The sequence below is a fragment of the Symsagittifera roscoffensis genome, chromosome 2, assembly GCF_963678635.1.
Source record: "Symsagittifera roscoffensis chromosome 2, txSymRosc1.1, whole genome shotgun sequence".
Taxonomy (NCBI): Eukaryota; Metazoa; Xenacoelomorpha; order Acoela; family Convolutidae; genus Symsagittifera; species Symsagittifera roscoffensis.
The window spans coordinates 34,811,914-34,823,552 of NC_087063.1; the positions used below are offsets into that span (position 1 = coordinate 34,811,914).

Below are 11,639 nucleotides of genomic sequence, written 5' to 3' on the forward strand. Positions count from 1 at the left end.
AACTTTTGTCCAGTCTGCTTATTTTACTATGAAGGTCGAATATACCTAAGTTCAATCTTTTTGTTCAGATCCTTTTATCACACCACGCAGATAAAGAAACAACACTAATTTGAAAAAAAAATTTGGTATGTTTTTTAAGACTAAGGTCGGAACTTTGTGCTACTTGCACAGTTACCGGCTATCCTTGCTTTCATGTGAGTTTGACATATTTTAAGTTTCATTAAAGTTGTTTTTGTTTGTAAAATTATCATAAATAGTTTCGAAATAACAAAATTTTGAACGGATATTAATTGGACATTGCTAATTCAAGTCAAAGAATGTTTTTTTTTGGTCGATCATCATAAAAAAAGTAAGAGTGAAATAGTCTCCGAGTAAAATTTTTTTTAAAAAATGAAAGAACATTTTTCCATCGGAGAGAATGATTATATCAGGGTCAAACAAGAAGGACAGGTTAAAGTAACTACGATAGATTGAATAAATGAAACAGTGAATAACAACAGTTTCAAATATATAGAAAAAGTTTAATAAAGAAAACCGATTGAATCTGAATTTTTATGTTTCTCGTTTTTTGTATTTTATTCTAAACGCCAGAGGTTTGATGTCCATCATGATGAGAGCTCGATGATTGCGAGAATGAGAAAACATTGCACTGCACAGGAAAAACCACTAAAGTGGCCTGGTGCAAAATTCACATGAGCTGAACTGCGGAAATAATTCCTAATAAATGTGGATATTTTTTATTAGGCACCATTGGTTAAATTGGGAGGGGGGTTAGCCAAACAGATCCAAATATGATGTTTTTAAAAAAGCAGCTACTATTCGTATGCAAATACTTCGAAAGCAGTTTCTTTGTTTTAGGAAAAGTCTTAAAACTTGAACCTGAAATCCCCATTAAACTTTTTTATGTATAAGCACTCGCATATACTCAAGTGAGAGACTATATACCAAAAAAAAACTAATTTTTTCTCTAATCACTGAAAGTGAGAAGGAACTGTGCAATGCATTGAGCTGTTTTCCTGAAAAAAAAACTGTAACTTTTCTGTTTCAAGGTTTTTTCTAGATTTTTATAGATTAAAGTGTTATTCAATGCCAAAAATTTCCTGAATCCATCGAGCTGTTTTCCTAAAAAAAACTTTAACTTTTCTTCTGATTCAAGGTTTTCTTCTAGATTTTTTTTAGAACAGAGTGTTATTCAACGCCAAAAATTTCCTGCATTATCAACCAAAATACATTCCAATACCAAGCAACCATGAAAAAAATGATAGCCAGTTATTGTGAAAGTAGCACATCATGCTGCAACCGTAGTCTCAAAAAACACCCATTTTTTTCTTCAAATTATTAGTAATGTTTTTTCCGTGGTGTGATAAAACGATCTGAAAAAACGACAACTTAGAATTTAGGCATTTTCGACACTCATTGGCATCCTAGGCATACTTAAAAACAGTTTTCGAAAAAAATGACTAGAAAAAACATGCACAAAGCATTAAACATTTTTTAAAAATCTAAACCTTTTTCTGACTTTTTTGCAGACATTTTTTGAGTTTTTGAGATTTTTGATTCTCAAAATGGCGTTAATAAGATCCAAAAACTAATTATATTGAGTAAAACTAAAATTAAGCCGAAATAGTTTGTTTTGAAGAGCCTAAAGTAAGCATGAATAAGCATGCTGTCTCGCTTTACTTGCTCGAAATAAGAAATTTCAATCGGTTTTTGTCTGACTTGTTTTTGTTAGATAAAAAACATCACTCCACTCTTCCCATAGAATCGGTTCATCCACTGTGTGATTCTGCCAAAATGGAGGTTTGTCTTTCACGTTTGATTCGATTCTGCCGGCTGCGCCATGATAAAAATATTTTTGTTAGAGCTAATTCTACTTATTTACGATTAAAAAAATAAAAAATAAGAGGGAGTTAAATTCAAAGTTTAAATCCTACGAACGAAAAAACATTCTCTCCGTCGGAGCGAATGAACATATCAGGGTCAGATAAGAAGGACCGGTTAAAGTAATTAAGAAAGATTGAAAATAAAAACAGTGAACCACAGCACTTTCAAATATATAGAAAAAATATTGAGGAACACAGCTGATTCAATCTACACTTTGATTTTTGTAATTGTTGCTCTTCATTCCAAAAGCCAGTGGCATGAGGTCTATCATGATGACTGCTCAATGGTTGCGAGTATGAAAAAACAGCGCGCTGCCCAGGAGTAACCACAAATGCGCCCTAAGGTCCTAACTTAGCAGTTTAGCTGTGGTACACTGAGAAGAACTGGGGCCTCTTCAACTATCATCCACCAATATGGGTTAACCGTTACTAGAAGCAAAATCAACATATGCTAAATTGCGGAAGTAACTCTTAATAGATGTGGATTTTTTCCATAAGGCACCATTGGTGAAATGGATTGGGGGAGGGGGGGTGGGTTAGCTTAACAGATCTAAAAATGATGTTCTTAAAAAAGCAGCTACTATTCGTATGCGAATACTTTGAAAGCATTTTTTTTTGTTTTAGGAACAGTCTTAGAACTTGAGCCTGAAATCTCAGTAGTTTAACAGATCCAAAAAAATGTGAGTCTCAAAAAAACACTGCTATTTGTATGCGAATACCTCAATAAACGTTTTTTTTTCTGTTTAGGAAATGTTTTAAAACTAGAATATTAAATCTCTATTATATTTTTCATAATAAGCATTCGCATATACCCAAGTGAGAGACTGCTTACCAAAAAGAACTAAACAACTAAATTGTGCTCCAATCATTGAAGGTGAGAAGGATCTTTGCAATCCGTTGAGCTGTTTTCCTAAAAAAGCCCCTAAATTTCTGTGCAAATGTTTGCTTTTACATTAATTTAGAACAGCTTCTATGTTTTTAAACGCCAAAATTTTACTCTTATTTACAAAAATGCATTATCAACTAAAATACAATCAACAAAAAAAAAACAATTTTCTTTTGTATTTGGTTTGTACAGATGACTCGAACCTGTAAGTTAAGGGCTTTTTGCACTGCAAGATGCTATTTTTGTATCACTTGAAGAAATTAAATCAAACTGCCATTCACAAAAGTTGAAAAATGGATTATATCTAGGATAATTGTCGAATTATGGATAAATTTGTTTCAAAAATTCAATTGTTTTGTATAAATTTTCGCCGCCTACGCTTCCGAAAAAACTGCATTTTGAGGAATTTCGACGTAACAATTGGTTAAATTCGATTTTCGAACCCTCTTCCATTGTTACACCGCTCTGATATTTTTTGATACTTCTGTGTAGAATTTTTTTTTAATATCTCTAATAGTTTGCATTAATTTTTAGCACTCTATGCATTTAATTTGCAGACGAAGCCAAAAATAAATAAGGAAGTGAAGTCGAAAGACATGATTAAATATTTTTTATTGAAACATTTTCAGACTATGATTTTTTGCTTGTCATTGGATTTCTTATACAATAAACAAAAAGCCAGATTTTTGTGTAGATAATATTTGTCTCCGGCTAACGTTCGAAAGGCAGGCAAAGATATGTCTGCCGATTTTAGAAGCAAGGCAGCAAAGTTATGTTTTCTGTAAGTAAACCGAAAATGGCTTCGTGATACCACTTTTTAGGTAAAGTCTTGGCAGTTTTGTTGAAATATCATACAGAACAACTAATGAGCTTTGTGACTTTTTGTAGTTGTAGTTTCTTCTATTTTTTTTTAAATTTGAGGCTTTTCTTCTTTTTTTTCTGCAAACTTGCAATGTTATGCTTGTCTAATTGACTCCATTTTGGTGTTCATAGATGTTTTCTTGTCGCTATACTCCTATTTTCCTCTCAGCAACTTTTTATTCCGACCATTGAAAATGGGGAGGAACTTTGTATTCGGGTGTTTTTGTTTTTTTTCCACGCAAAATTAGGTACCACAAATATTGATCGGACTGGGTTGAGTGATATATAATATTGAGGCCCTTTCAGTCGTGATTCGAACCACAATTTAAAAAATTCCAAAAACTTTTCCCAGCGTCGAGAAAAAGCGGTTTGATTTTTTTGTCTTAATTAGAGCGAATAAAGCAAGCGAGCTGCTACCACAAACAATCAGCGGACTGGGTTGACTGATATATCATATAAAAGCCCTTACAATCGTAATTCGTGAGTAAAAAAAAATCGGTTTGAAATTGTTGATTTTTTTGTCTAATTTCTAGGGAGTTAGCTGGCTTACATTAACTTATTTATGCTTAATTTAAGCCTTGGAAATTTAGTTTTACTCAAATAAAGTTAGATTTTGGAGTTTTAGCTTCATCTTGGGCAAAAAATTTTGATATTTTGTTTTGAAAAATTTTAAAATTCCCTTTGATTTTTTTGTTTTTCTCGTTTCTCTTCACAACTTGTTTTCCAATATGCATATTTTACAAAGACTGACGGAAATGCATAAACTTTGTTTTTTCGCTCACATTACTTTATCACAGCAAGCCAAAAAAACAACAGTTTAAAAAATACTTTTGTTGTAATTTTTTCAAGACTGGTCGGAACATTCTGTGCTACTTGCTATCTTTGTTCAAATTTTGTAACCGGCTATCTTTGTTCAAATTTTGAATTTATCTATTTTAAAACCCCTCCACCCCTCCACTTTGCGCAATAATTTCTATGGATTTATTAAATGCTTGTTTCATTACGAATTGATTTCGGTTTCATGGCTTTCATCTCCATTCTGGCTCCCTTGTTTTTTTTGCCAAACTAACGGAATTTCTTTTATTTGAGAACTGAATTATTGCTCTGGAGTTGTTCACGCTGAAGTATACGTCCTCATACAATTTATTCATATTCAGAACTGGCAAAAAAAGTTAGAAAAAGACTGAGTCGTATTTTTGTGGCGGTTACGCTTTAGTTATTATGAAGCTAACATTTTTTGAAGTTTGATGTAATCTCAAATTTGATAATCACAAAATACTTTCAGACTTAAAAAAGCCGTTTTTCAAGTTTTATTTTACTTTGCCAAATAAATGTTTAAATCAACCCTTTAAAGCAAGCAATAATTTTTTATGAGATAAGAAAAGGTCGTTCCAGTATCATAACTTTCTTATACTAAGTTTTTGAAAATTAACTCAAATTTTAATCTTTAAATGAATTTGTGCACTGTGTTGAGAATTTGTCCTTAGTGACCTTCAGAGTTCATAATTTGTTTCTTTTTCAAATTCCTAGAGAAATTTAATAAATTCATATTTTAAAAACTCTTCATGAACTGGCAGAATGTGATCATTTTTAATTCAGAAGGTATGAGAATTTTTATTTGGCTTGTGTAAAAATTAATCACATCATGATTTCGCTATCAATTTGCTCCAGAGAGATATTCATCATTCAGGGTAACCATATTATTTTATTTAGAGCTCAATCAAATTTTCCTCTTTTTTTCAGAAAAATTGAGACAACTAAACAACGCTCAAAACATTCAGCGCTTCGTCCTCATACTAAAATTCTTGGTCGTCCTCATACTAAAATTCTTGGTTACCGCAAATTGAGGTCCATGACTTAATTAAAAACTTTCAAAGTTGCCCCAATGTTAGTTTCTGGACCAAAAGTTCGTAGTTTGTGCAGGTTTTTCTAGTAGCGGATAAAGTCTTAAAGAATCATTTTTTGGTCTTGATGGTGTTAAATTAAATCATTAGGGTATAAAATTTTCTCGCATTAGTCTAAAAATTAGTGGAGGCATTTAGAGGCGATAATCTGAAAATAAATCGAGTTATACTGGAAATGCGTCTCGATAGCCAGGGCATAGTCTAGACAGTCTGGATATAAATTTCTGACCTCAAATCAAAGTCTGAGAAACAATTATTGGCTGTGTTAATTTATTGAAGCCTATTTATAATGACTTTTAATGTGACTTCCTCTTTCCCCTCACATTTCAAAAAAACCATTTCTGTAAAAATTTTACATGTTGTTATGCTGAAAGCGTGATACTACGATAAAACTTATCATAAAAAATTTGTTCACAATGATGAATTTAATCACCATGAAAATTTTAATTACGTTGAGACAAGTTAAAATAGCTTTTCAAAGCTGAAACTTAAATGTGAAGTAAAAGTGGAAAAGATACTTAAGTGTTCTTAAAATTTAACAAAACTTCTCGTACCAGGGCGAAGCCTTGAATGTTCCGACTGCCTTCTAAGGTCTATAGAGCAGTATTAACATGAAAAAATTAAATGCTAATTTAAAAAATGTTTTTTTTTTTTATTGTGAGATTTGTTGTAAAAAAATCATCCCCCACACGCCATTTAAAGTACACAGTGACAAATTTGCTCCTTGCAACACATCAATTATGGCAAATAAGCTTCCTTCAACCAATTTGGAACAATTTTTGAGACATATTAAATCTCTGCTTACGTATATTAGCGGAAAATATATCGCGCGTTATTTGTCCCAAATTGGCCAAAATTTCATTATTCAAACACCCATAACTTAACAAAAAATGATCACAGGTGAGATATCTTTTCATATTCAAGCTCAAGGCAACAATACTCTTTGAATGATACAAAAAATTCCCGTCAAAACTCGAAATTTGTCTGACCCCGAGCACAAATATTTTGTTACTTTAATTTCAAAAGTCGTAACAAGACTGCTCACATCAGGGCGCAGCCCTGAGTGTTCCGATTGCTTTTTTAGGTTTATAGAGCAGTAATAACTTAAAAAATGTAAAGTAATAGAATAAAATGAAATTTTTTTTGAAAAAGAAAATCAAATTTAAAAAAAAAAATTTCATTTTGCTTTATTACATTAAGTTTTTTATTTTTTAGGAAAATCATCTCCTCACACGCGATATTAAGTACGAAAGAAAAGATTTTGCTCCTTGTAACAAATCAGTTCTGGCAAATAAGCTCTTTCAATCAATTTGCCACAGTTTCGAAGACGGAATTAATCTCCGCTTACGCGTTAGTAGCGCGAAATATATCGCGCGTTAATTGATTCAAATTGGCCAAAATGGAAATTTTTAAGCCACCATAACTTTACAAAAAATGGTCACAGGTGAACTGTTTTTTCAAATTTAAGCTCAGGACGAATGAAGTAGAAGCAAAAGTTGCGCCGATCCCTATTAATTTTTCTTCGGTTGCGCCTGTCGCGGATAACCTTTCCTGGGGAGCGCTGGTCGCGGACATCTCGTTCTGCGCAGTCTGGAATTGCCGAATTTTAGTCGCGGCTGTATTTTTCCTTTCCCTCCACCTCGCACAAGCATCAAATTTATGGTGTAACGAGTGGTTTTACAATGTTAATTATGAAGACCAAATATGTTTGCCGCGGCCTAATTAGTCCGTATGCCAATTTTCATAACAATCGAGTAATGTGAACAAAACTTTTATTTGTAAAATTTTGCAAGTGGGGATTTTAAAAAAGACTGTTAGACTCGACAGTCTGGAAATACCAAAAATCGGTCACAGTGGTCTGATAATAAAATCACAAACTCGGCCCGGGATGTCAGCATTACACTTTTCAATTGAACGTTCTCAAACTGGTTGCTACAGTGGGATTAATGTATTTGGATTCATGCGGTATTTGCACGTGTCTAATTAGTAATCAAGCTACTTGAGTTAACTATTGAATTCGATGAGTTTTTATGGATACATGTTTGCTTTTGGAGCTTTCTCAGTTGTGCCAACAGATTCTGGATCAATCCACCGTAGGAAATGAAACTCAATATTCGAATTCGAAGTCCAAAAAACGCCGCAAGAGGGACAGAAAACATGTGCTTAAGTTGTACACATTAGCGAATCTTCTTTTGTGCGGTGTTGGACATAATTTCCAAATTGGTGGATGTCCTTCTCAAATGGACGCAGAAAGACTCTTGCTCATTATCGGCGATATTATTGCATCAAATACCAACGCTATTATGGAATCGCTTTACAACGACATGATCAGAGGTCTTAAAAAATGTTCACTCTTTTCGAAAAGGAAACTTCGGAAACGATTTCCTTACACTCTTTTTGTTCATGCGCCTCAAGCAGCCGATCGTAAACGAGGAAGCCTTGCATCTTTCGTGAACAAAGTACTGCTCGTGGATTACGTAATAATTTATCCCATTTCATTCGGCTGGGCCTCGGCTAAGAAAGAGTGCAGTAGAAAAACGCACAGGGTTATAAAAGACGCATTCTCGAAACGGGACACAATTCTATCAATTATGGGAAATCACAAGGCACAAAGATCGGGAAACTCCTCGCGGTGAGCACAAAAAAAAACTTTTCACTCCCCAACGCACAAAATCGTGGTTCTTTTTTCTAGTAATATTTTTCGCCCATAATGAAACAAATAGTCCTACTTTTAATAAAGAGCCAACGTGCAGTGATAAAATAACTGTATTTTTTCACTTGCTCACGCTCAGCTCATTTCTTTTCCAGGCATAAGAATCCGTGTAGCAGTGCTTATGTGATGTGTTGAAAAGAAAACAGAGCCCACGCGTTTAGCTGAAAAGATGACGCGACCAAGTAACCCCCTCCCCCACCTAAAAAATTATAGCTTGGGCTTGGTTTTAGTTTTGTTATTTGTGCTATGAAGGACATTGCTCGAAAAATTTAAATCATACAAAATAGGTTTAAGATTGCTCGAATGCCAGTTTGATGATTGTGATGTGGAATCGAACGCCACAAAAATAGTTTACATAAATAAAATTAGTTTTGGAGCTTTTTATTGCAATTTTGGGAATCACGAACTTGAATTTTTGTTTGTTTTTCGAGTCACTTTTTTTCAAAAACTGTTGTCCAGTCTGCTTATTTTACTATGAAGGTCGAATATACCTAAGTTCAATCTTTTTGTTCAGATCCTTTTATCACACCACGCAGATAAAGAAACAACACTAATTTGAAAAAAAAATTTGGTATGTCTTTTAAGACTAAGGTCGGAACTTTGTGCTACTTGCACAGTTACCGGCTATCCTTGCTTTCATGTGAGTTTGACATATTTTAAGTTTCATTAAAGTTGTTCTTGTTTGTAAAATTATCATTAATAGTTTCGAAATAACAAAATTTTGAACGGATATATTAATTGGACATTGCTAATTCAAGTCAAAGAATGTTTTTTTTGGTCGATCATCAGACTGATGTAGAGAAAAATTTTGTATTCAGGTTTGACGCTAAACTCTGCATGGACGGGGCTGGAGACATATGCTGTGAAAAACAAGAACCCATCGCTGAGGTGAGTCGGGAGTTCTCGGAGAAACAACATACTAACTCCGACAGCTCAGAAACCTCGGAAAGCGATGAAATAGAACTGAAACAGGGTAAGAATGAAGCTGAGCAACCCGAGCAAGAAACGAGTGGAGCCGAAACAGACTTTTCACTCTCAGACGTCAACGACAAAGTGCTTAAAATCAAATTAGATGTCGGACATTACTCGGACACTTTAGACAGACTACTGGAAAGAAACAGACATCATTTGTGTCTGTCGCCAGCTAGTAGTGATGTATCTGTAGACTCGGTCGAGAAAGCACCAACGCCAAAAACTATTCATTCTTCTTCATCGTCTAGCATGCTTTGACTTTCGTTATAAATATTTTGTAGAGAACAAATATTTTAAAATCTTTTTTAAAAGTTCGCGACTGTCAATTCTAGAGAGTTTTCAGATTTCTGTCAAGTTTTTCAAATCTTTAAGTAATGGCCCAAACAAATATCATCTTTATTCTGTGGTTATTTTCTTTTGAGTTAGGTTCCAGACGCAATTTTTGTAGGTTTAATGAACTAATCAATAGCTCAGGAAAAGCAAAAAATACAGGAAAAGCGGAGCTTCACATCACTTGCGATGCCAAAAAAAGCTAGCGTGGCGAGCTAGCCAAGAAAATGAAACGCAGGCCAATAAGTCGAAAGATGTCGAAAAAATCACAATTATGAAAATTTCAAAACTTTGCTTAAAATAATGTTCAGTTGGCGGCATACAGGAAAAAAACGTCGGCGTTACGTAAGCAATCAAAGATAACAATCGAATGAGAACTACGCTGAAAAAACTTCGTAAACTCCAGCTGAGCCCAAATCAAAATTAAGAGCTATTAAACTCTGCAGTTAAGATTTTTCTTCTTCGGTGTGTTTCCAGAGAATAATTGTTGAAATTGTTTGTCCCTTCAAGAGCTCCAAAATTAGATCACTAAGCCGATGAAACAAGACGACACAGTTTAGACCGAATGAAATTTCTAAGCGAAAATTACAAAACTATGCAAAGTCAGGGTTAGTAAATTTACAAATTACAGGATTAAATAAAAAAACTTGCTAGTGAATTGAAAGTTGCCTGCAGTGCAAAAAAGTCGATGTGGCAATTAAGCCGACAAATCAGATGGGTTGGCAATCATCGCACTAACGGTAGACCGACAAACTTTTGTAAAAACAGTTTGAAAAACCACAGGCCCTGACCGGATTCGAGCGAAGGTCCTTCGCCTCTCAGGCATAATCGATCTCTGACAAAGAATTTCGATTTGGCCATACTGTTAACTATCAAAAAAATTTTGTTAAACGATTTATTAACCCGAAAATACTGACATCTATATTCCAATTTAATATTCCGATATTTCTATTAAATTTCATTCCTGGCTTAACGTTTGCTGACACGGCAAATGCATGAAGTGGAGCTTTAAACATTATGTTGTTTTCGTAATTTAGGTACAAAACAATTCCACAAAACCATAAGCCATAATTTGCTCTAGGTGCTCTTGGCTTACTGGATAAGTCTCATGGAAAAGCAAAAATTTCTGTTCGGTTTCGCTAAAAATTGTTTAAAATCGAACACATCGCAATTGAAAACTTCGTTTAGCTTTAATTCGGTATATCACTCGACTTAATTTGAAGTTTATTACGGGAACCTGAAAAAGAACACCTTATTTTATGTTGGAAAAAATACATCAGAAAAAATAGTTCTTTTCCAGTCCATGTTCGGGGGGGGGGGCTAGATTTGCAATCAGCAACAGAATACAAGACAACACTGAAAGACAAAAACTAGGACAGAAAATGTAATGATCACAAGACGACGTAAGCAGCATCAACAAAAAAAGGCTTGCCACGTGGGACGCCTGCCAGACGGTGCAAGTGGGCTGCGCACAGGACGCCTAGAGCAAGAAACGGGGGTTCCGGAGAAGTACTAGGATGAAATTTCCCAAGGACTTAAAATTTCTCTTACAAACAGCTAAGGAGTCGCAACTTCTGTACGAAAAATGTTCGCAAACGGTTCTTTAGATTGATCTTTTCATCTCAGTGTTGATAGGGTAGATATCGAGAACATTTACAAGTTTCTTTTAAAAACGGTCAAACTTTCAAAACTTTATTTTCCGAAATCCACAACTTTTTCCTGCAAAAGTAGGTCGTTGCTGCTCAAGTAGAGGCGCTTCCTAAAACCGGCCTTTACGATTGAACACTTAACCTGAGAAATGACAGAGTAGTTTTGAGAAAAGTTCATCAGAACGGTCAAAGTTCCATAACTTTGACTTTTTTGAAGGCCATTATTTTTTTCCAAAAGAAATTGGGCGTAGACAATTATAAAAAAAAACTTGTTGTTTCGATTAAACCTTTAATTTCAGATTTAGCAGGATAGCGAGAACCATGGCTTTTTGAGCGAAAAAAAACTTAGGTGTAACCGCTTATGCAGAAGAGATTCATGCAACCTTTAATTTCGATTCAAACCAAAATATCAGATTTGGGTCGGAAATTTTCTGGAAACGT

At 34.3% G+C, this 11,639-nt stretch overlaps 1 protein-coding gene across 1 annotated transcript; it reads left to right on the plus strand.

Moving 5' to 3' along the window:
* Positions 1-8,040: 8,040 nt before the first annotated feature.
* Positions 8,041-9,477, plus strand: LOC134839817 (uncharacterized). The gene is made up of 2 exons (XM_063855440.1): positions 8,041-8,166; positions 9,066-9,477. The coding sequence occupies exons 1-2, from the start codon at positions 8,126-8,128 to the stop codon at positions 9,475-9,477; spliced, it is 453 nt and encodes a 150-aa protein (XP_063711510.1). The 5' UTR covers positions 8,041-8,125.
* Positions 9,478-11,639: the final 2,162 nt, after the last annotated feature.

What these genes read in the sequence shown, in the direction of transcription:
- LOC134839817 (XM_063855440.1), top strand. Translation starts at nt 8,126, where the DNA reads ATGGGAAATCACAAGGCACAAAGATCGGGAAACTCCTCGCG. An exon ending in AGATCGGGAAACTCCTCGCG is followed by an intron (nt 8,167 to 9,065) that starts GTGAGCACAAAA and finishes TTTTGTATTCAG; the next exon opens with GTTTGACGCTAAACTCTGCA.